This window comes from Apodemus sylvaticus, chromosome 15, assembly GCF_947179515.1.
Source record: "Apodemus sylvaticus chromosome 15, mApoSyl1.1, whole genome shotgun sequence".
NCBI classification, from domain to species: Eukaryota; Metazoa; Chordata; class Mammalia; order Rodentia; family Muridae; genus Apodemus; species Apodemus sylvaticus.
In genome coordinates this window covers 54,967,810-54,992,897 of record NC_067486.1, presented here as the reverse complement: position 1 = coordinate 54,992,897, position 25,088 = coordinate 54,967,810, and the positions used below count along the sequence as shown (strand labels likewise).

The 25,088-nt window shown below is 39.0% G+C and overlaps 1 protein-coding gene across 8 annotated transcripts in view; it reads left to right on the top strand.

Moving 5' to 3' along the window:
* The first annotated feature begins 660 nt into the window (after positions 1-660).
* Btla (B and T lymphocyte associated) overlaps positions 661-25,088 on the top strand; it is a 26,130-nt gene continuing 1,702 nt past the window's right edge. Inside the window, exons 1-8 of one of the 8 annotated variants that reach the window (XM_052159253.1) lie at positions 661-871; positions 1,894-2,104; positions 14,940-15,254; positions 15,928-15,990; positions 18,500-18,535; positions 19,758-19,916; positions 21,882-21,928; positions 24,275-25,088. The exon at positions 24,275-25,088 is cut by the window's right edge and continues 1,702 nt beyond it. In XM_052159253.1, the coding sequence (XP_052015213.1) occupies positions 1,996-2,104; positions 14,940-15,254; positions 15,928-15,990; positions 18,500-18,535; positions 19,758-19,916; positions 21,882-21,928; positions 24,275-24,508 (963 nt within the window). In that variant the 5' untranslated portion in view covers positions 661-871; positions 1,894-1,995 and the 3' untranslated portion in view covers positions 24,509-25,088. Of the gene's footprint in view, positions 872-961; positions 1,065-1,444; positions 1,571-1,593; positions 2,105-14,939; positions 15,255-15,927; positions 15,991-18,499; positions 18,536-19,757; positions 19,917-20,742; positions 20,831-21,881; positions 21,929-24,274 lie in introns of those variants that run through there. The other 7 variants (XM_052159254.1, XM_052159252.1, XM_052159258.1 and 4 more) reach the window with 7 other exon arrangements.

The window sequence follows — 25,088 nt, the reverse complement described above, 5'->3', positions numbered from 1 at the left end:
CAGAATGGACATCACTGAAAATTCATTAGGTGTTTTATAAGATTGTTTTAAATGTTATCTATTTAGTATAGATTCTTTATATGAAAAGAAAATCGTGAGGCTGGGAAGATGGCTCAGTCGGTAAAGCCCTTCCTATGCAAGCCTGAGGACCCGAGTTCAGACTCGAGCAGCCACATAAAGGGTCAGCTATGGTAGTACCTAGTGGTGAATGACCGGCGATTCCTGGAGCTCACTTCCAGTTACTCTAGCCAAATGGATGAGCTCCCGGTTCAGTGTGAGACCCTGTCTAGAAAAAGTAAGGGGCAGAATCATTGAGAAAGAGATCTGGCCCCTGCGTGCATCCTGCAGAACGCACACATTATGTTTACACGCCTCATACACATTTACCTACACCCACACACACCAAAGGAGGAAGGAAGAGGAGGAGAAGGAGGAGGGGAGGGGGAAGGGGAAAGAGTAGGAGGAAAAGGGAGAGGAGGAGGAGAAGGAGGAGGAAGAGGAGGAGGGGGTGAAGGAGGAGGGAGAGGAGGAGGAGAGAGGGGTGAAGGAGGAGGGAGAGGAGGAGGAGGAGGAGAAAGGAAAGCAATCCACCAAGAACTATGAAGGTCTGAAGTTGTGAGTTTACTTGTGGTTCAGATGCTATCTCGAGCTTTAGCATGGGCGATTCAAGGTTTTTCTTTGAAACTTCTCAGGCCATTTTAGAAGTCCATTGAGCCTTGCTTCACTGCCAACAAGAATTGTGCACTCCATTCTGAGCAAAGAAGGGGAATGAGTTGTATTAAACGGACCCTAAGCGGGGTGCCTCTTTGGTCAGCAGTGCAGATTCTAGGAGCTCTGCAGACTGACTGTGTCATCTGGCATGCCAGGGGACGTGAGTATCAGCACTGATTGGTTGAGGTCCTCAAATTCAGGAGCAGTGTTTGTTCATGTTTGTATTCTAGCCACTGTGGCTTGTCTGAATGAATATGCGATAACTACACCAGCTAGAGTGTTGCCTTGGAAGGGGACCATCAGCCTCCGAGGGAAAGATTTCTCGGTTTCGTTCAGCGTGTAAAAATGCACAGGTGCCATCTCTTCATTTGGAATTACCGAGTTCCTGTTGTTCTAAGCTAGTGATTGAATGTGGGCTGTGAATGTGGCCACAGCCCCTCTGCAACCCTGAGCTATCCAATTTTGAACTTTTTCCATTTCTTACTTTACTGCTTCATCTAGACAACAACCACATAAAGCATTCGCGGAAAATGAAACTTTCCTTTAATTGGTATTCAAGATCTCATTTCGCTTAGAACTTTAATATTTAGGAAGATCACGTAGCCAGTACTATTGGTGAGCGTGTTGATAGGCATCTACAGACTGAAGGAGGAGGTCCTTCTCTCTTCTGTGGATGAAATGTATCCTGTCAGTCATTTTCTCCATAACGTCAGATAAGTCTTCATTGGTTTCATGACAAGAAACATTCTCATCTTATTGTGCCATTATGGGAGCATGGGGGGAGGGTTGTAAGATACACCACACTGATGAAGTATCAGAATCGCAAGTTACAAAAAGGGGAAATGTATGCTTACCATAGGTACTTTTAGTATGAATTTCCTGACCCTGATTTGATCAGAATCTAAACCTAAAGACTAACAATTTAGATTTTTTTTTTGAATTTTAATTGTTCACTTTGAGAAAAACCTCAAGGTTATGCAAGAACGGTGGTGGCAGAGCGGAAGCAAGGAGCCAGCTGCTTTGCACATCAGAGGGCTTGAAAGAGAACGGGCAGATTGGAAACAAAAACCACAGCAGGGCCTCTTGCTCTCATAGATCCTCCAGGCTACTCACACTGTCCTCTCCCACCGGTCTCCTGATTTCATTTCATTTTAATTAATTGATTATTTATTTTTGCCTAAGATGCTGCTAGGGTGAGTAACAAGATGCAGCCCTGAAGACCTCTAGGGAGGAAGAAGACTCCTTCTGCTTGAGGAGCGTCCCCTTACCTGACATGTGCTGGGGATGAAGACACTGCCTGCCATGCTTGGGACTCCTGGGTTACTGAGGGAATTCTTCATCCTCCATCTGGGCCTCTGGAGCATCCTTTGTACGGAACCTACTGCGAGGATCGGTAAGGGATCTGCTGAGAAAACTGGTTTGCTTCTTCAGGGTTCCTGTAAGTTATGGCTTTCCTTGTTGAGCTTGCTTCTTGAAAATGCTACAGGATGTAAGTGAAGTTAGGGCGTGCTATTATTCACCTGCCTACAGAGCAAAAACTGATTCACAGCTTGAGCTGAGATTCCTAAAACCAGGTCCTGATGACAAGTGAAGAGATCTCAGAAGATGTCATGAACACTTAAGTACAGATTTGTCACTATTAAAAAAATCTTTGTGTCTGCCATGCTAATGGGAAAGGCATGTTATGTTTTTGCTAGACAGATGCCAGCAGGATGCTGCGGTGCTTACTGGGGTGGGAAAGTTGTTGGATACTTGTGTTTATAGCTGTGGCCATGGTTACCCTCAAATAATGTTCAGTCTAAGTAGAATTCCCTCCTTGTTTCTGTGAGGTTTGCTAGGAGAATACTGTGGGTTATACCAAGAGAATACTGAGCAGGTTTCACGCTGTGAGGCTGAAGATAGAGCATGTATGTTGCTCCAGTTTTGTTGGTCAGGATGATTCATAAATGGTTGCCAACTGAACATAGGAAACAATTCTCCATAGTTCATGAAGACACTGAATGTTGGGACTCTTGAGTTATTTATGGAACTCTTTCTGTCTCATTCCTGCAAGCAAAGCCTTTGTTAGCCAAACTGGCAATCCCTTCTCTATCGTGAAGGCTCTTGCTACTTTGCACCTGCACAAGAACTAAGCACTGGAAAGGAGGGGAAAGGCCTGTGGATGATTAGCAGAAGTTTCTCATTGTTCACTCAATTCTAGACTCAAGCACATGTTTAGACATTATTTTCCACCATAACACATGTAGCAACTGGACACATTTATGCTGAATTGAAAAAATATAACCACTGAGGGCTCTGTGGAATGTCATCTTGAAATTTAGAACTGTGAAGTTTAGGATTCAGCTCTGATGTCATGAGACAGGAGCAGAGTGAGCCTCTCCTCAGGCATCCACGCCCTTCTTTATTATTGCCCGTCCCTGAGCTACAAATGGGGCCAAATATTAAGCAGAATCTATTTCATCCTAAGGGATCTTTTGTAGACTGGACTCTGTGAAACAAAGGAAATATTTTTAATTTTGCATTATAATTGGGGTTGTATTCCATGTTATATTCTTCTACCCCGTGCTCTATGATCTAGTATTTATGCACAGAAACTTGGTTATCAGGATTGGACTGTTTATTCTCTTTGCTACTTACATTATGAACTCAGTTAAGTTTCTTTTCCTTTCTTAGCTTCCCTTTCTTTACTTAAAAATATATAATTATACCTAATAGTTGGCCTTTTGTTAAGCCTATAGTTCCTAGCTATGGTAAGTAGATGCAATTAAAGCTTGATAAATGTTAATGGTGATCTTTGCTAATAGTTTCTTCCCTCAGTACCTCTGACAAAATCCAATTAAATGAGAACTTAGGTTTAACATTAACACCTTAAGTAACTCTAGTTTTAAACATTTTTATCTCATCTTTTCAAAAATGCCAAACTCTATAGATATTCATGAAGAGAGATTATAATATAGGCATATATTGTAGAATGTTTAAATCAGTTGAACAAACTTGCCTATCACCTCACATACTTATTATTTTAAATTTACCCAGATCTTAATTTTAAAATATTAGCTGTAGTCACTGTGTTGTGACTAAAACTTTTTGTTTATGTCTAGCTCTGACTTCATGCTTCGTCATTAATGCTTCACTAATACTTGCTTCAAATAATTAATATTTTGTTTGAATTTTTATCCCCAAATGTTACACACACATACACACACACACACACACACACACACACACACACACACAGTGAAATGGAAAGATTTAGATAAGCACAGGCCAGGTGCCTTATTCAGCAGTTTTTATGGTGGATTACAATGTTACTCATACTGAATTACTAACATAGACTGGGTGTTGACAGGATGGTTCAGTGGGTAGAGGTGTTTGCTGCCAAATCTGATAACTTGTGTTCAATCCCTAGGACCCACATGGTAGAGGGCAAGAACCAAACCCTGAATCCTGAAAGTTATTCTCTAATCCCTGTACATGTGTTGTTGTCCCACCCTGTCTCTGACACACACATATACATACACACTCCAGTGCACATGCACACATGCACATGTGTATATACACACTAAATTAATGAAATAAAATATATTTTAAAAGAATATAGGTTGAGAAAGAACATTTGGTAAGTGTTGGAAGGATAGTTCAGGGATAGAGCACTTAACACACGTGAGGGTCTAGGCTCCCCTCAGCACCGCACTTGCCTCTCTTCAAAAGAAGAATATAAAAAGTAATACTTTGTAAAAATTTATTCTTCTGGACAAAACTGGTAGTAGATACATTTCTTAAAATTATACTAATGACATATAAGCCTTTATATCCTGAAGAAGTCCTATGACTTTCAATAACTATGAAATTTTTTACAACACTGTATTTTCAACTTATTTAAGGATGGGTTAAAAATATTTTCTACAGCTGGGCAGTGGTGGCGCACACCTTTAATTCCAGCACTTGGGAGGCAGAAGCAGGTGGATTTGTGAGTTCAAGGCCAGCCTGGTCTACAGAGTGAGTTCCAGGACAGCCAGGGCTACACAGAGAAACCCTGTCTCAAAAAAAAAAAAAAACCCAAAATTTTCCATGCTTATAGTAATATGAAATGCTCAGGAGGTATGGTTTTGTGTTTCTCAAGAGTGGGAAAATACAGAGAAAAACTCCCCTAGTTTCAAGAACGTCATTTCTCTCCTGATTGAAGCAGAGTATTAATCACTGCTCCTCAGGATGCCTGAAAGACAAAAATCAAGTTGAGCTGGTAGGTCTCATGAACATTTTTTGCATCTTCCCTAATTGCCGTGTTCATCTAATGAACAACCTGGAGTTCACATCCATCACAGGTAGTCCGTGGTTCTGAAGTCATCAGTGGGAGAAACCGAGGTGTTCAGCTTTTAGCTGGATGGAGGGGGCTCGTTTCATTTTCGCTTGCAATACTAGAAAAGGAAAGTGAACACTGGGGAACAATCGACAAATTTTAACCACAGAGATACGGTCAACCATATCTGCGGCCTGAGATCCAGAGAGCTCAGTGTGCCACCTGACTCTCTGTAGCAGACTGTATTGGGGATGTGAGAAAACTGATTGAAGGGAAGTGAAAGTTTACTTCCCTGCACCGTTCTGACTTAACATACTCTCATGAAGCATCACAAAGAAACACCTTTCCCCTGACTACACTTGTCATGCTGGTTTCTGATAGAATGGGAGACATCTCACCAGCTACCGTCAACAGCTGTAGGGTTGGCTTCCCTTCCTCAAAGCAATGGAATCAAGGTAGAGGACCTAGCAAGTATGGAAGTCAAGACCCACCTGTAACAGGTAGTCAGTGTTTCCCCAACCAGAGGTATTCTGTAGTTTATCAGTGTCAATCATCATTTTTTGGAGTCATTAAACCGTCCAAATCCTTCTGTTATTCACTGGAGATATTTATATATTATCTACTAAACTAACAGCCAGAACCTCACCCGTGACACATAGAATGGACAAGGAATTCCATGAAATGGGATGTATGTGAAGCCTCTGACGGGGGAAGGGGGGATGTAGGCAGTGAACAATGGGATAGAAGGATAAGGAGACAGTCGCCACCTAATAGGCACATAACGACATAACAAGAGCCAACTCTAAAACAGCCGAAGACATAGCCTTTTAGTTTGTAGTTTTGGCTATGTCAATCAAGCCTTGTTGGTCTGTAATTCCATAACGTTTTTATTCATATAAAGGAACTACAACTTTATACAGCATGTCCCTTTTCCATGTCTATATTTGTTTGCCTGTCACAGATCCCATTCATAACATGCTGTTGTTAATCCCATGAAAGCAATTAGGATTAATTTTTTCAGAACAGAGGTACTTGGGGAAGACCTTTGATTTCTATTGTGTCCCCGACACTCACGGGCTTTATGGTTTTTGACAATTACTTATGTGTTAGTTTCATAAGTCTATATTACTATAAAAATAGCAATACTTCAAAATTTTGATATTTTCCAGGGTAACAATATATGCTATGATAGTCTTTTGCAATGCTGTAGCCCTACTCAACTGGAGAATTGCTAAGATAAACAACTAATTCTGTCCAATATGCCATGTCACAAGCGTTTTTCTTTTTTTTTTTTTGGTAAACTATACTCTAAAATTGCATGAGGTACCAACACTTAATTATGAAATAGACATTATAGTGGTTTATTTTGACTAATTCTAGGCTAATTTATTTTGAATGTTTATGGCAGGATAGGTTAATATATGGTGTTTGATAGACTAGGTTTACTAAATGTAATTTGATGTAAAATTTTTATTTTAAATTGTAATGTGTTTATCAGGACGTGATTTTTACCACAAGCCAAAGATCACTGTGTATCTCATGCCCCAAAGTGCTTAGTACACAGTAAGCACTTCAGAATTATTAGTCATCTCTCCATTTGCCTGCTTTTGTTCTAGACTTGGGAGGTGTGTACGGCACTTTGAGAAGAGAAATTTGGTGCCCTGTGGGTAACAAGTTAGGAATAAGCTAGATGAGAGTCTGGAATTATCTGACACACTGGCTGGTGTTGTGTGTCAGCTTGACACAAGCTGGAGTTATCACAGAGAAAGGAGCCTCCTTTGAGGAAATGCCTCTGTGAGATCCAGCTGTAAGGCATTTTCTCAATTAATGATCAAAGGTGGGAGGGCCCATTGTGGGTGGTGCCATCCATGGGCCGGTAGTCTTGGGTTCTATAAGAAAGCAAACTTAGCAAGCCAAGGGAAGCAAACCAGTAAGTAACATCCCTCCATGGCTTCTGCATCAGCTCCTGCCTCCAGGTTCCTGGCCTGTGTGAGTTTCAGTCCTGACTTCCTTTGGTGACTTCCCACAGCAGTGTGAAGTTTAAGCTGAATAAACCCTTTCCTCCCCAACTTGCTTCTTGGTTATGATGTTCTGTGCAGGAATAGAAACCTTGACTAAGACATCTGCCAAACATGGTTTAAACTGCGCATCTGCTCTTCCGATGACCTCTCAAGATCTCAGCTTGTTCCACTTTAAATATCTCTAGGAGAGAAAATACCATGGTATTTCAAACCCAAGAAGTTTCAAAATTATTGGTAAAAATAAGAGATGTCTGGCTTAATGTCTGTGATAATCATATACAACTAAATTTAAGAGGTAGTCTTTAAATTCTTTCCCAAAATGTCATAGTAACTATAAGAAATTCTAGACCTAAAAGAAACCATGTTGAAAAAAAAAACACCATCTGAGAGCAAATTTAAATGTTTCATGTTTGTTTATAAAGATGTATATGCTTTAAGTGGAAAATAATAAGTGATTATGAAAATCCTAAATCCTTCCAATGTTCTTATTCCGTGGTCTCTGCTGTACTTTAAGTGGTGTTGTTATGAATTCATACCATGTGTTTCACAGAGAATGAAATCTTTCCAGGTCCATTTGACAGCAGTCTCAGCTTTCATTGATTTCTTTATCAAGGTTGCTTTGACACAGTGAATCTTTCACAATTACAGTTCTGATTTACACACACACACACACACACACACACACACACACATTTCTCTAGGTATTCCTAGAATTTATGGGAATATCTGACTTATGGAAAAGACTCCTTCACCATAAAGTAATATGGTTAACCAAAACTGCAAAACATTAAATGAGTGGTTTTTGAACGGAGTGCAGATCTCCCAGTAGTCTTGTTACTGCGTTTCTTATTTTGTTACCATGACAGCTAGATTATGATGGAAAGATGATTCTTTTTCTGATACAGTGGCTATAGTTTTCTCAAGTGTCTGCCCTGATGTCCCAAGATTATTAATGTGCAATTACAAGGCTGTTCATAGACTAGTCTCGGCTGAGTGTAGGCCACAACCTCAAAGGATTCCTACATGCAATTTTCTAGGCAAGAAGCAGCTCTTTTCCTTCCTCAGTCAGTGTAATCTCTGCACTTCGCTATCCCTACCCTTGAAGGCAAACAGACTGTATTATTGAATGCTATCTAGAGACCATCTCCTCTCTCCTGGTTGTGAAGATTTTTCTACATTTGTAGCCTCTCTGGCACGTTTCTGAAGCATTTCTTTGTTGTTTTATGTATTACAATATCTCCCTATAGAAGCTAAAGGGATTGATTCTTAGCTAGTATAACGAAAGTATTAATGTGTCATTGATAATAATTTTATTTTTCTAAAATAGTTTACATTTCTATGTTCATTTCTAGCATTGTAACTCAAATTAATCTTTATTCATTTTTTTCATTGATTTCACTCAATGAAACCATTTTTGAAGTTTCTATTTGTAAGAATTTTTCAGTGAAGGGCTAGTGACTTGTTGGGATTTGTTTTACAATAATAGCTGTAATCAAGACAACATAGTTGGAGTAATCACAGAATAACATAAGACATTTTTTAAGGAGTGCAATGGTAATTAACTGTAATGACAAGAGAGCCAGATTTCTGTAGAAATTCCTCTTCTTTCATGAAATCTTTCTTGAGCAACTCAACCAGAGGTGTTTTCCCTTCTTGAGGATCTGAACGATAAGAGATTAAGTCATGTCTAAGGTTAATTGTAAAATTCTCTTAGAAACCATCACATTTTTACATGATCATAGGCAGTGGGATGTCTCCATCTTTAGAGTAGAGACAGTAAGAAGGTATAGTATCCATATTATCTACTGTTGGCTATCACCATGTATTAGAAATTCTAAACAATGACCATGTAAAAACATTCCACACAATAATATTTTTGGTTTAAGTTTTAACTAATTAATATGTCATTACTGAGTTTTAATAATATATATGTAATTTATAAATTGATATGTTTGTTATATTTTTCCTCAGCAGAAATTTTACTGTATGTGGAAGCTAATTTGTAGACCCTTCCCCCAAACAGTAGAGCTGGCTCTGAGCACATATGAATTCTACTTCTTGTGCTCGCTTAGATCATGTATTACAGTGCTCAGAATCACGAGAGTTTGATTTTGGCCAGTGTCCCCACATTCTCTGTAATAACACATATTCCTAAAACATTTTTGTTTGTTGGCTTTATTTTAGTACTTCTGGTCATTTTATTGTTTGTTTCCTATTGAGATTTCTGAAAGTGTATTTTTCATATGGAGATAGCAGTTGTTCAACAATACTGCAACTCAGACTTCACATTTTCTATGTGCTACCTGGTTATAAATCTCTGTATGCAGTTCATGTAGAATAGCACACACAAGTAACTTTTGGGAGCCCTTTTTAAAAGACTTCTCCATTTCTAGAGGTTCACAAAGGGATATACTAGCATATGAGATCCTGGGGGTGGTAGCTAATTTTTTTGTCTTACTATACATGTCTTCATTTTTTTTAACATCAAACATTCCCTATCAGATATGAATGTTTGAGAAAAGCAGCAGGATTCGTAATACCAAAGACAGAGTGAGTAGGAGTTGGCAGATAAGTCAGAGCTAAAAACAGTTGTGATTATGCCCTCTTCAGAAAATGTTTGCTTGAAAAACACTACAGTCAAGGGTAACTGAATGCATCTTGAGTGCCACATAATTGAGTGGCATATTTTGAGGCAGGCAGAAAGGAATTGTCAATATGCTTGTCAGATAGGAAATTAGAACTGTGACATCTAACTCAGGGGATCATTCTTGACTCACTAACATCAAGTATAGGCTTTGAGGATAATAAGAAAAACCCTGCCCTTATTTGCACACGTAGGGATTAGCCTTGATTTCTAATTCCATAAAAGCATTCATCTTCTATGCATTTTAATAGTCAAGAAAAAATTCTGTGCCAGATGATGTGATGGCCAGTCACCCTTATCCTGTGGAAGAGAATAGAAGCCACCATGTTTCCATCACCCTGTTCCTGTTCAGTGACATAGTCAAGGCTAGTCACTACCTCTTTCTTCTTACCTTTCTCTCAAGTGAGTAGTCACAGAATACTAAACATGAGCAGTATGTTCAACTACGCTATTAGCATGAGGTAGCAGTTCTTTGGCTGAGTGGGAGGGTAATCCATCGCAATACAGACAGAGAAACTGAGGCTCAATAAGATTAAATATCTGTTCCAGATAGACACACTGCACTGTCATTGGAAATGGCTATGTTAAGTAAATCAATGTTCCCATTGTTCACCAATTTCATGCCGTTTGTATGTCTACCCAAGTTGGACATCGCATTTTTTTCCTCCATGGATAGAAAAAGTTTCAGTGTCCCCCAATTGTGCTTTCCTTATTCATTCTGATATAACCAATGACCTTGGTCACTTCCAGAAGACTGCAACCCTGCTGTGCATTTGTTCCCTGAACTGCTGTGAGGCTTTTGATCTAAACAGAAAGCCCTTTGCCTTTTCACTTTCTCAGATCCAGTACCTCACCTGTCTCTGCTCTGATGGTCAAGGGTGGTTCATTCACCAAAGGGCAGCCCAGTCTCCTCCAAAGCATCCCAGCAGTCTATGCCAACTGCTTTGTACTTGGGAACAGTGGTGTTCCCCCATTGTTGTGCATGTTTCTTTTCCATATGAAGGCAGATCCCATAAAGGCAGACCTCATTCCCAATCCCTATAGCCACTAACAGTGAGAATATGAGACTCTACCTTGCCTTCAAGCTCAGATCCATTTAAGGGGAAACAGTAGTTCATAGTAGATTTATTTAGCAAAACTGCTTCTCATTGTACAGTTGTTTCATGAATTGAGCAGTAAGCTCCCGAGGACGATAGATATTTGTCCACAACCAGCTCGTTGTTCAAATGTATTCATGAAAATGAAAAAGGATATGAGCTGGCTGAGGTCTCTTAACCTGAGAGAGGAACAGACTTTTGAGACAGGGTTTCACTTGGCCTTTCCACCCTTGGCTTCCTTGCCTTTTGCCATAAATTTGACCACAGCAGGTATTGTATTGTCAGGAGCTTCCTTTTGGCCAGCAGCCTCACCCTTTCTCTTCAAGTTTTTGAAAACTCCACCCTCATAATGTACCTTTTAACTTGCTTTCATATTTATTCTAGAAAAAAAAATCTGAGGCAACTCAACTATGAGGTCTTAAAGTGAAGTTGTTTGAGAATTCAATATAGTTTTAAATAAGTCAATAATCAGAGATGCTAAAAGTTCTCTGCTGGCTCCCAGTCTCCACCTGACTCCAGAAAATTCAATCAAATTTCAGTTATTCTCCGCAAGAGTTGATGAGATCTGGGCAAAAGTTACAGTGAGGATTTATTAAGTGTTAGGAAGTATTTAAAATAAGGCCCCAAGCATTCTTCGTTTTTAATGGGAGCTTTGACTGTAATCTCATTTAGGCATCGTTATAGCTCATAATTCCATAAGTCTCTTCAGAAAAAGTACTGAAGGATGGAAGGTAGTGAGGAGGCACAGTTGGCATGAAAAAATAGTTCAAAACCAAGAAAAACCCCGGTGTGGTGGCATATGCCTTTAATCCCAGCACTAAGCAGCAGAGGCAGGTGGATCTCTGTGAGTTCGTGGTCAGCCTGGTCTGTGAATAGTGAATTCCAGGATGACAGAGCTACACAACAAAACAACAAAAGAGACCAAGAAAGAATCATAAAGGTGGAGGAAAAGACTTGAAATACTTCAAAACCCTGTGCTTAGCCTTAACTTTAATATAAAAAGAAAAGGATAAAAGTGCCACAAAGTACTTACTAAAGAAGAATCTTCACTTGTGTTGTTTATTTTGTGTCACCAGCTAAGGGTATCCAATCCAGTAATTTCTAGATGCCTTAGATATACAAGTTATAAGCTGTAACTGGTGCCCAGTGGCTTCTAAAGTTGTTATGAGCGTTGCTTTCCCTTTCCGCCCTTTTATGCATGGATTTCAAAAAGAACAATGCAGTCCTTCAGTTATGAGAATGGACCCTTACAGATGACTGTCTCCTGAGCAATTGAACCTTGAGCCTTTGAAGCCAATCTCTCTTTTGAAGTAACAATGCTGGTAGAGTCTTTTGTAGACCAAATTGCATACTTGTTTGTTGCAAGAAAGGGGTGTAATTAAATGTAACTGTAAGTTTTAAAATTTTTTGTTTTTCCTATAACACAATTATAGGTTAATTATCAAATAATAATGAAATTGTAAGAGCTGTGTGTAAAGTGGGGTAAATTTGGCATCTTACATTGTCTATTTTTTCTGCTTAAAGAAAACCTTTTTTTCATGTGTGTTGGCTTCGGGTTTACTTTATATGTTGATGTTACAAGGTAAAAGATAATAAGTTAATGATAAAAATAATTCATAAGTTAATGATAGTATAACTTATTCGATGACAGAAAATTTAAATTGCTTTTTAATTCTATAGGTCATTTTTGTTTGTTCGTATTTGGTTTTTGTTTGTTTGTTTTGTTTTTCTTTTTAAGACAGTGTCTTGCTATATAGCACAGGTTGGCCTGAAAATTGCCATGTGATTCAGGCTGTCCTAAAAGGAGCAATAATCCTTCTGCTCCAGCCTCTTAACTACTAGTTTTATACATATGAGCAACCACTCCTCGCTTCTGCAGCTGCTTTTATAAACTCTTGGCAGTTACCACCTCAAGGTTTGTAAGTCATTGGGATACATATTTCCAGGAGAAAAGCTTGCGTTGCCTAAACAAAAGGAGGCATATTTCCAAAATATCTCTCTGTGATGCAGAAATTTCTGAAGACGTCAGGTACTGTTTTTGCTTTGTAAAATATACAAACATAGGCTGTCATCAAAGCATGTTCTACCTTGTGATGGTTATCCTGACTATATCCTGAGGATGATTATCCTCAGACAGATTCATAGAAAAGACTGCAAGACAGTATGAAGGCCATTGAAAACCAAGAGAATGTTTATTATATATACTATCATATCATTTGAAAATAATACTTTATTTTTTTAATATTTATTTATTCATTATGTGTAAGTACACGTTAGCTGTTCTCAGACGCACCAGAAGTAGGCATCAGATTTCATTACAGATGGTTGTGAGTCACCATGTGGTTGCTGGGATTTGAACTCAGGACCTCTGGAAGAGCAGTCAGTACTCTAATTAACCACTGAGCCATCTCTCTAGCCCCCAATAATGATGCTTTCACTTCATCCTTTCCAATTTGTATTCCCTTGGTGTTCTTCAGTTATCTTATTGCTCTTGGTGAAACTTCAAGTACTAGACTGAATAGCTATGGAGAGAGCAGAGCAGCCTGGTCTTACTCCTGATTTTAGTGGAATGATTTACATTTCTTTCCCTTTAATTTGATGCTGGATCTAGGCTTACTGTAAATTGCCAGGCAAACCTTCCAGTGGTGAGACTGGGACTCAACCCACCCACAAAACCTTCGACCTATAATCTGCCCTGCCTAGATGTGCTAGGATACTATCAGAACTTAAAGGAGTTTTGAGATTAGTCTAACTTGAGGGGTGAGTTAACCATACCATGAGAGGGAGTCCATCCTGGATGGCCAGGAACTGGAAGCTAAATAACCCAGAGACCTAGGGTAGAATAATAAGCCACCCCCCCAAAAAAATCAGTAAAATGATTCCTAATGATATTCTGCTATTCTGATCAGTGCCTAGTCCAATTGTCATGGGAGAGGTTTCCTCTAGCAGCTGATAAAAACAGATGCAAAGACTCACAGTTCAACAGGGATCCCCTTAGAAGAAGGGGAGGAAGGATTATAGGAGCCAGAGGGGTCAAGGGCACCAGGAGGACAATGCCCTACACAATCAACTAAGCAGGGCTAACCTAGAATGAAGGGGAAACCACCAGGCCTGCATGGGTCTGTGCTAGGTCTTCTTCATATATGTTATGATTGTTTAGCTCTGGGATTTTTGTTGGACTATTAACACTGGAAGTGAGGGTTTCTCTGACCCCCTTTGCCTGCTCTTGGGGCCTCCTTTGTCCTATGGAGTTGCCGTATTCAGCCTTGATATAAGCGTTTGTTCCTCATCTTATTATATCTTGCTATGCATATTTGGTTGATGTCTCTGGGAGGCCTGCTCCTTTCTGAAGGGAAAGGGAAGAGGAGTGAATCTGGAGAGAGGTGGGGGTAGTAGAAGGAGTGGAGAGAGGGGAAAATGTGGTCTGAATATACAAAAGAAGAATAAAGAAAAAATTAAAAAATCAATTCCAAATAAAACAAAGCTAAAAATGAAAAAAAAAAGAAAAAGAAAAAGAAAGAAAAGAAAACTGTAGGAAGAAAATTACTAATACCAAGTATGATAAAAATAATCCTTATTTCACTTGGTGGATTGTAGGAGTGCTGGTATTAGAAATGTGATTACTAGCTAAAAAGTAATACAAATAAAACAACGCTAGTAAGATACACAGTAATGACCCCATTATGACTTTAAAGCCTCAATTTTTCTAATTATTAGCACATAAACATGAGTATTCTCTTTAGTATTTCAACCTCATCTGTAAAACAAAATTCATAATATATTTTTGAAAAACATGAAGTTGTTTGTTTGTTAGTTAGTTTGTTTGAGGTAGTGTTTTTCTATGTATCCCTTGCTATCCTAGAACTCACTCTGTAGACCAGGCTGGCCTTGAACTCAGATCTGCCTGCGTCTGCTTCCAGAGTGCTGGAATTAAAGGCATGTGCCACAATCACCCAGTAAAATAATTTATTTTTAGGGCAAGCATTTATTATGTGCCAACTGTGTATCACACTGGGATACTGAAGGTAAAGTATAGTAAAAATAGAAGAAAATTGAAGCAAATTATGGAATTATGCATGAGAAAAAGTTTAGTGGGAATTATTGCAGTGGTATCTATGGTCCTTCTAAGAGTGAACACTGATTCCAGTTTTGCTTTTGTGTTTTAGATGAAAAGTGTCCAGTGCAACTTCATATTAAGAGGAATTCCGAACGCTCTGCCTCGGCAGGAGAGCTATTTGAAATCAAATGTCCTGTGAAATACTGTGTTCATAGACCTAATGTGACTTGGTGCAAGCACAATGGAACAATCTTTGTACCCCTTGAGGTTGGACCTCAGCTATACACTAGTTGGGAAAAAAATCAATCAGTTTTCGTTCTCCATTTTGAACCAATACAGCTCAGTGATGATGGGTTGTATAGATGTTCTACAAACATCAATTCTGAAGTTGTTAATAGCCACACAGTAGCCATCCATGTGACAGGTAAGCTCTCTACCCCAGACCATCTATAGCTTTTTGTTTTTATCATGTTTCTGTGAAAGAGACAATTCAGACTTTCAGGTGCTTTAGTTAGAAGTTGGAACACTTGTGTCACATCCACAGTCCATATCTCCCAGATCAGGGCAGTCATGGACACATAAAGTGGGAGAGAGGACTGTGAGGTCAACAACAGTAGAGGAAAAATAACAGAAGTCACTGGTCTCTTGGGAGACAGGTTTGCCTGTGTAACCCTGACTGTCCTGAAACTCGCTTTGTAGGCCAGGCTGGCCTTGAATTCACAGAGACCCATCTACTGCTGCCTCCTGAGTGCTTGGATTAAAAGCATATACCAACATACCTCATTGAAGTTACTGACTGTTTTGTAGAGATTAAAACATTTATTTGACAAGTTCAAAAATAGATCACAAGTATTATTTTATTTTTTGTATTCATTTTTTTTTGTGTTGTTGACTTTTGTTGATTAGAATTTGTAGGTTATGTTTGGATGCTCTGAGAGGCACATGCTTTAAATAGTACTAGTTCATACTTTGCCCACAGAACAAAGAACATGCAAATAACTGCATGTTTTGATTCCTTGTTGAGTTTTAGGGAATAGTCAGAGTTTCATGGAATTTTCCACATCCTCCCATTCCCTGAGTCTTTCAATTGATTCTAGGAACAAAGACAAGACAGGCCGGCTGTAAGCTGGGAACACTGAAGGTGAGCAAAACACAGACAGGTAAGAATGAAAAGACAAGGATAGTAAAGGATAAAGAACAATCTGTTTATGGACATCTATCTATCACTAATATACTTCCTACTGAGAAACCGGTTCCCTGAGAGTAGCAACTTCCATTCATCACTGAGCTGGAAGCCCCACCAGAAAAATTTGGCAAGAATAAGAAATAAAAGGTACTGAAAATGGAATGGGAGTAAAAGAATCTCTATTCATGGATAGAATGACCTTATATTTCGAAGAAAATGTATAAATGTCCATAAAACTACTAACATTAATATATGAGTTCAGCAAAATTTTAGGAAAACGTATCAACACATAGGAACTAATTTGTTCCACTTATAACAAATCAAAAAGCACGAGGTATTTATAGGCAACAGATTTGTAGGCAGAACCAATAAAGCATGAGTCAACCAATAAAGAAATTAAAGAAGATATAAAAATACCCTATTGTCATCAGGGTGGAAGACTTAACTTATGAAGATTACAGTCCCCAAGATCCAACATCATCTCCATAAACTCAACCCTCTTAACCCTTTTAAAAGAGATGTAAGAGTGATTTCTAAAATTCACATCATATTGTAATAGACCAAGTAGCCAAAATTATCTTAAGAAGAGAGTTGGAAGACCTCTCTATTTAAAAACATTATTAAAATATAGTTATTTAAGTACTGTGGTGAGATCGACATAATAGAATTGATAGTCTAGAATAAAATTCTGTATATGATAAATCAAGTTTTTACATTATTTTTATTTTCTGTGTGTGGGTGTTTTAGCTTGCATATATGTCTGTGTACCATGTATATGTCTGGTGCCAGTGGGACTGAAGTTACAGACTTTTTTTTTTTCATCTTCAAGTGAGTTCTAATAATTGGACCTGGGTCCTTTGGAAGAACAGACCATGCTCTTAATCACTGAGCCCCTCAATTACATTTTTGTTTTGCTTTGTTTGTGTTTTGAGACAGGATTTCAGTATGAAGTCTTGACTGGCGTAAAGTCAGGGTGTAGACTATGCTAGACTTTAGCCCTAAATTCCACCACCTCATCTGTGGACATGTATACTCATGTGCACATGTATGTGTCTGAACACGTATATACAAAGGCCAGAGGTTGACATCTGGTGTCTTCCTCACTTGTTCTTCTCCTTACTTTTTTTGAGACATGGTATCTTGGTGAACTTGGGACTCAACTGAATGGTTAGTGATCACCTCAAGGTGCTCCTGTTGCTGCGTCCTCTGCTCTGGATTACAGACAGGAGCAGTCCTGTTCTGCCTCTGAAGTGGATACCGAAGATTCAATGCATGTCTTCAAGATCACACATGTGACTCATCTCTCCAGGCCCAACCTTGTCACATCCTTTCTACAACCTATCATCATCCTTTCTACACCATTGTCATCCATTTCATAATATCCGTTTTTATATCACACAGCTACTCTTTTCCTTTCAAACCCAGCTTATTGCCCAAGTTCTCCAGGAAGCTTCCAAGATTACCCGCCCTGCATGTGTACTACAGTCTGTCGACTTGCTTACCATTTAAGGTCATTTATCACACATTTCCTTTCCCCATTGCATTATATGAAAATATGTCAAATTCCATAAAAGGTTATAGTGCCTTACAAAATAGAAATCATGTCTTGCTTTTTTGGGTTGTTTTTCTTTAGTAGAAGTCAAATAATTTCTTTTTAGAATTAGTTTACATTTTAGCTGAATATGTAGAATCTTTTAGGGAAACAGTGATTAGCAGGAAAGAGTAAAAGTATTCCTTTTATTTCTGAACCCGAGAGTGCTAAGGGAACTGCTTATGGAATGAGGAAAGAAATATGTGTTCCGGAACTGTGGTCGTGCTTGTCCTCAGTATATTTTGGAGATATAAGTATTTTGCTCCCCCCCCCTTGAAATATCTTTCTGAGGTGATATTGGGAATGGCCCTGTTTTTGCATATGATTCATATGCAAATAAAAATACATACATATATACATACATTTTTTTCCCCAGTGCTTCTCACTTGTCCCAGGTCAGTGTCTGATCAGTGGCAGAGGGTGCAGGGAGATGAGTGTGGACTCATAAGGTAGGAGAGCCACCATCTTTGTTCCAGAATCTGTATCTGGAATGTCACCCAGAGCATCTTTTCCCTGTGGCCATCCACACTCTCTTGGAGCACTTGCTGATTGCATATTATGTTGTGTAGATATCAGAGATCACACATGGCCTGTGGGTCTTTACATTTAAGGAATGAGGAAGAGAAGACCAAGGAAGTCAGATGAAGGTCATACTTTGTTGTTAGTAGTCCTTCCTTAAGCTTGAAAAGAACTCATTTATTTCATGTACCATGATCTCATTATGAAGATCTGTGAATTATGCAAGCTGAACTTGGCCTCAATTGTTGGATTCTCTGTTGTTGTGCCAATATTCCAGTCCTTTCTAATTGGCTCTGAGTTTAGAGGTAATTCTGAGTACCACCTCCGTGTTTTCTCAAGCCATTTTAATACTCAATCTTGTTTCCTATTTCAGAAAGGACGCAAAACTATTCAGAACACCCACTAATAAGTAAGTATCAAATCAATCAAAATTAGCAAGATAAATAATGGGAATAAGGTCTTCTTAAATGAGTTTGTTTGTATTAGATTATTATATTATTGCTTGCCATCCAAATGCCTGTCCCAAGACAGCTGTGTTTGCCTTTGGCTGCTCGCCAACCTAAAACAAACTGCAGCTGCAGTACAGTTGCCACCAGTCTGAGTCATTAAACTATATGCCCATTGTGTCCTCCCCATTTCCCCTGATTGTTTTTAACTTCAAAGAAAGGATCTAGGGGGAAAATCACTCATGTAATCCAACACTTTACTTCAATACTTTTGATACTGTGTTAACAGTGACTCCCTAATGAAAAAGTGCATCTTATATCATAGCTCAGAATACACGCACATTAAAAGCAGTTTCACAAAATCCATAGATAGTTGAGTTGTTTGATTTATGTGCTGTGGTGATGGAGGGATATCCTGTGTGATTCAAAGGGTTTAGCAAGCCCCTGGGCTCTCTTCACTAGATGTAGATCATCTCCCACCTTGTAACACTGGAAATGTCTCCAGAGACTACTACATTTCTAGGGGATGAGAAATTTTCTGGTTAATAATCATTTCAGTGGCCTGTATTATGCATTCAGATATTTTGCAGTTTGTTTTATATCATTAAAAACCCACTATCTTTGATTCACTGAGCTGTTGATAAAAACTTGTAAGTTTCAGCTAGTCTTGATCATACAGTGGCCTGGTGACTGTTAACACTGACAGGCTGATATAAGCACTGGCTAGATGTCAAGCAAAACATCCTTGGTCAAAATGAAAGCATTTGTTTGGCAGTATAGCTTATGAGAGGAAGCAAAAGTCCAGCATCAGAAAGCTATCTGAAATGTGACCCAACCACCATCCATAAGCTATCTGACTTGGGGCAGTAACATTCCTCTCAAGTAATAATAAATAAATAAATAATAAATAATAAAGAGAATGGCTTCCTGAGGTATTGAAATAAATATATAGACCAAGTGGCCTGGCGATATAGTTTGTTAGAACTTTCATGGAGATCCTTTTACAAATGACTCATCCAAGGAGAATGTGAGATCATCAGAAAAGATTAAAAATAGAAGGTTGAGGGTCTTGGGACCACCAAAGGAGAATTTATGGCTTAGCCTGCACATTCCATCATTCGAATCACAACAATACAAGGGATGTTGCTAACTCTAATGTTTCTCAGACTTTTTAACTGTGTTCAGCAGTATCTGACATCCCAGATGCCACCAATGTCTCAGGACCATCCACCATGAAAGAGAGGCCAGGCAGGACCTGGTTGCTTTACACCTTGTTTCCTTTGGGGGCACTGCTTCTGCTCCTTGCCTGTGTCTGCCTGCTCTGCTGTCTGAAAAGGATCCAAGGTGGGTTGTAATTTCCCTTTGCTCTATGTGCAACACATTTGGGGTTCTTTTTCTAGGGCCAATAGAAATAACAATAGCTGGTTATTGTTTTCTTGCCAGATAAAGATTCCTGGGGGGAACTACTGATTTCTACTAGAAAACTGAGTGGATTGATTTAGGCTCCCGCCAGGCATGATAAAGCATATTTACCACACCACAGTGCTAGCCTATGGTTGTGGCTATGCATACTCCAGACTGGAACTTTCTCATTCAATACACACCAATCTTAACCATGTATAAAAAGGCATTCTCTTAACTTTAGCCAAGTCAAAGGGTTGCTTGAAGTAATCTCTTGAATCAACATGTCTAATTTGAGGTATTTGGCTTCAGCCCTTTCCACAGCTATACCACATAATTCCAATGTTACACACCCTATCTAAATAAAGAATCATTGTCCCAGAAGGAATTCATAAGTGTATGTAATTTCTATTGCTATCATAAACATATGCTTGAGTCAGTTTTTTACTCAGTAACACTGCATTTGAGAATGGGACTTGTCTATAATGAGAGATGTGATATATTTTAAAATTGTTTTATTTATTTATGTTCTAAATATTGACGAGTACCCCCTTTAAGAGTTCTACTCAGAGATGCGATATTCTGAAGACAGCTGTTGTTTTTTTTTTTTTTTTTTCCCGTTGAAGTCATGTCTTCTTTGTCACCACTGAATAGTTAACCTCAGCAAGAGAGGCGTGTTGATCTGGTCCATCTGTATTCTCTGTTTCTCTGCTCTTCTCCATGTCTTCCCCTCCCCTTTTCTACAATGCCAACCACAATGTCGCTGTAGAAACCGAGCCAGACAAAACATCCCTTTATTTGGCTGCTACAAGAAAAAGCTTTGTCTGGGTGGAAGTGCTTCTGGCATTTTGAAGTAAGTGCTTCTGGATCCCAGAGTTGTCTTACAGTTCTAAGAAATTCCTCTCTGTATCTGTAACCACGAAGCCCCTTTCCACATTTTTGTTTGTTTGTTTTTGGTTTATTTTTTGTAGCTTCATATTTCCTAGGGTTGCTAGAACCTCACTTTGAGTGATGAACAAGAAGCTGGGATCATCTTTATTGGTTATCATATCCAAAGGAAACTGGGAGCATGTATATGTGACAAGAACATTTGTGAATTTTTTATATTTTTATGTGTTAGGAATTTCATAAATGCATACAGTGTATTTTGATATTATTCACCCCACTCATTTTCTCTTATCCCTCCTGAATTCCCTATGGCCCCTTCCCAAATACATATTCTTTTAAAAAAATATATTATAATCTGCTGAGTTCAATTTGTATTGCTCATATACATATGGTTATGGAGATTTATTGGGAGACTATATTTATATTACCAGAGATTATACTCCTAAAATAACTGACTCTATGTCCCCTAGCAACCATCATCTGCCATCAGCTAAGAGTTACAGGGCTCATGTACTGGGATACTGGCTGGCTTAATCTTGTAATAAATAGCAGGTGTTAGGAGTTAGTTGATACAGCAGTGTAGTCATGTCTAGAAGATAGTTTTTCTTCCAGTCTTTTCCAACCTCTGGCTCTTACAATCTTTCCTCAATATTACCTGAGCCTTGGGGGGAAGGAGTATGATATGTGTTCCGTAGTTCACAGCGTCAACAGAAGCACTTTAGCATTGCGTTAGCACGGAATATGCAATGGCTACAAACCATTCGAAACCTAGTTTTACCAGGCCGTACTTCTTCCTCTTGGATGTGAACACTATTATGTGAAGTAAGAAGGGAGGGAGGGAAGCAGACATATGTATGTGTACATACTGAGATGCGCATGGTACATACTAGTCAAGACAGTAAGCAAGGCAAAGCTAAGAGCATGCCTGCTAACATGCAATGTGGTGGGCATGGGAGGAAGAGTTCACCTTGCTTTCTTGATACCTTTTGATTACTTTTTTTTTTCTCTCCAATCTTTCAGGGAAAGAAAAGAAGTCTTCTGACTTAGCAGGAAGGGAAACCAACCTGGTATGTTTGAAATATCTGTTAAGACAAAAACATTTTTATATGATACCGTATGTACTTTCCCAGTAAGTTTATATGACATTGCGCGCGCGCGCACACACACACACACACACACACACACAAACACACACACATACACATTAGAATTTTCACATTGGCTGTGATTGACTGCATAATACTTGTATAGGATAGAGAGAAATGGGCCTGTTTATAAAGGTTTTTTTTTTTCTTTTTTAGAACAACTCCTGTCTATGCTGTCTAGAAATCAACAATTTAGTTCACAGGTCAACAGCAACAGCTCAGTCCACTCCCAAGCACTTTACAGGTACACCAGCAGTCTAGTTAGCAACTTCAATGATAGTATCTAACAGAGACATCTAGGCCTCAGCCTCTGCTCAAGTAAGCAGGAGAGACCAGGAGGAACATCTAAAGTTCTCAGCTATGACTCTCTCAGAGAAGTGAAAATCAGTGAAGACCTATAGTGACCTATAGTGTTACACGGCTAGCTCTATAAGCAAGCCAAGCTCAGCCTCTGTCACTGTCACTGTCTACCACAGCCTATTCTTACCCTCTAACATCACGTGCCTTCTATGGGGCTTGTCTTAGCACATGTCTTGCCTCAGCATGTGTTTTGTCTCAACAAATAAGTCTATCTCAGTTGACATCACTCTGTCAATTAGCCCACACCCTCAGAAGTGACAAGAAACTAGAACACACCACCAGAAGTTTCTTGATGTGTTTCTCTCTATGGAGTGCTGACAAATGTAACTCAGCTACACAATATGAGGTGGACCAATACATATACACATACACTTACACATTATATACATATACAACTTATATATGTCATTAGTGAAGAATCTTTCATCAGGTGTCTTTTTTTTCCCTAAAGATTTATTTATTTATTATATGTAAGTACACTGTAGCTGTATACAGACTCACCAGAAGAGGGCATCAGATCTCATTAAGGATGGTTGTGAGCCACCATGTGGTTGCTGGGATTTGAACTCAGGACCTTTGAAAGAACAGTCGGTGCTCTTAACCATTGAGCCATCTCTCCAGCCCATCAGGTGTCTTTTCATGTGCTTACTTTAGCAGAACATCCTTTATCCTGTGTCTGCTTCAGCTAAACATTCTTTCAACAGTCTGCCTTATTCTTTTGCCTATGTGCACTTCAATGGAAAGTTCCTTCACCCGTTTGCTCCAACAAAACACCATCCAACCAACTTTCCAAAGAACCCTTCAGTTTCCATTTCACACACACACACACACACACACACACACACACACACAGAGAGAGAGAGAGAGAGAGAGAGAGAGAGAGAGAGAGAGAAATGAGTATACTTACCAACCACCATCATACAGGTGAATTCACCTACCCACCTACTCATACACACATACACACACATACACACACACACAGACACGCACACGCACACACACACACACACACACACATGCACACGTACACGTACACACATGGGTGAACGTACCTACCCACACACAAGTGCCACACTTCCAATTTCTGCACATGAAAGTTAAAACTCTTACTGTTAATACAACATCAGCACTTTTACCATCTGCACTCTGTGTATAGCCAGGAACAGCAAATAACTGAAAAAGAGAGAAAAAGAAAACATCAGGATTCACTTTAGTTTCCATAAATCCCTCTTAGGCTCATATGATTTAGGTCTCTGACACCATTTGAAAGTATGACGAGTAGAAAGAGCCAGATAATATTTTAGAACCTCATTGACACATTGTTCTTTCAAAAGTGGTCTCTATTTTACAATTTAGTTCTCAGATCATGCGAACATGTCTTGAGTGACCCACAATCTTCCTGTTCCTGGTCTCCTGGAGAGGTCTCAGGCCTTTTGGCTGGGTGCTTCATCTTTTCTTATTCTATACTCCACATGCCAAGAGTGTTATAAACTGCCTGGCATCTTCATTGGATTATTTTCCTTTTCCTGTGAACTTGGACTGTGATTTTTCCATTGAATGAGCATTGTGAGCATGGACTGTGACCTCCAATGACCCTTGATAAAGCATAAAACAATTCTTCGGGATGACCGTAATGGACTTCGGATGTTCAGCCTTTGGAGCTCAGTGGTCAAATACCTGCCTAACACTCATGTTGACCTGGACATAACATTGCAAAACCAAAAACAAACAAACCAAATCCAACACTATTGCCCTTTGATAATACAAAGTTTAATGAAAATGTAGCTATGAAGTGGTTCATATGAGGGACAATATGCATGACGCAATGTAGCGTTTTCCTCATAGTCCAATAATGACTATATTTTGTCGCATCCTTATGATCCGATCCTTATCTCTTTTCTCCTATAGGTTGATAGTTCCAGGACAAACTCCCAAACACTGCCATCGGAAACTGGAATTTATGATAATGATCCCTGGTCCGGTATGCAAGAAGAATCTGAATTGAATTTACAATTGGAGAGAAACAAACAGGGCATTGTTTATGCTTCTTTGAACCATTGTGTTATTGAAAGAAACCCAAGACAGGCAAGCAATATGCAGGAGGCGCCCACAGAATATGCATCCATTTGTGTGAAAAGTTAAATCTGCCACTGATCCAGGCGGTGGGCACTGAATGAGCGCATGTCAATACCTTGCTCTGGACCATCAGTTTCAAATAACCTTCAACCTGGGAATTTTCTATTAAGATGCTTTGTGATGGCGCTGTGTCTTAAAGGTCCACAAAATATTTAATTAAAATTTCTCCTGAAAACTTTGGGAGAGTTTTGTGCAAGAGCCTTGAACAACAGACTCTTCCCTGGGAAAACTCATATTACAAATAGCAGAATAATAGGATATTTAAAATTGACCATGTCATACCCAATGAATGAATTCAATATTTTCTTTGGAACTACCAGAAAGACTTACAGCAAAGAAAGAAGCATGTTATTTGAATCTGCTCACTACACATTCTAGAAAAAGAGTGGCCTAATTTGACTAACTAATCATAAATACAGTAATGATTGTATGTTCTCAGTCAGTTATGATAAGATAATTTCCCATGTCAATCTATAGATAATGCTTTATTATTTTTTTTAATGTGAAGGAAAATTATCTTGGACTCAATTCAGAAAAAGATTAGAAAGGGTAATTGGTACAATACAGACACAGAGTATGCTAAATA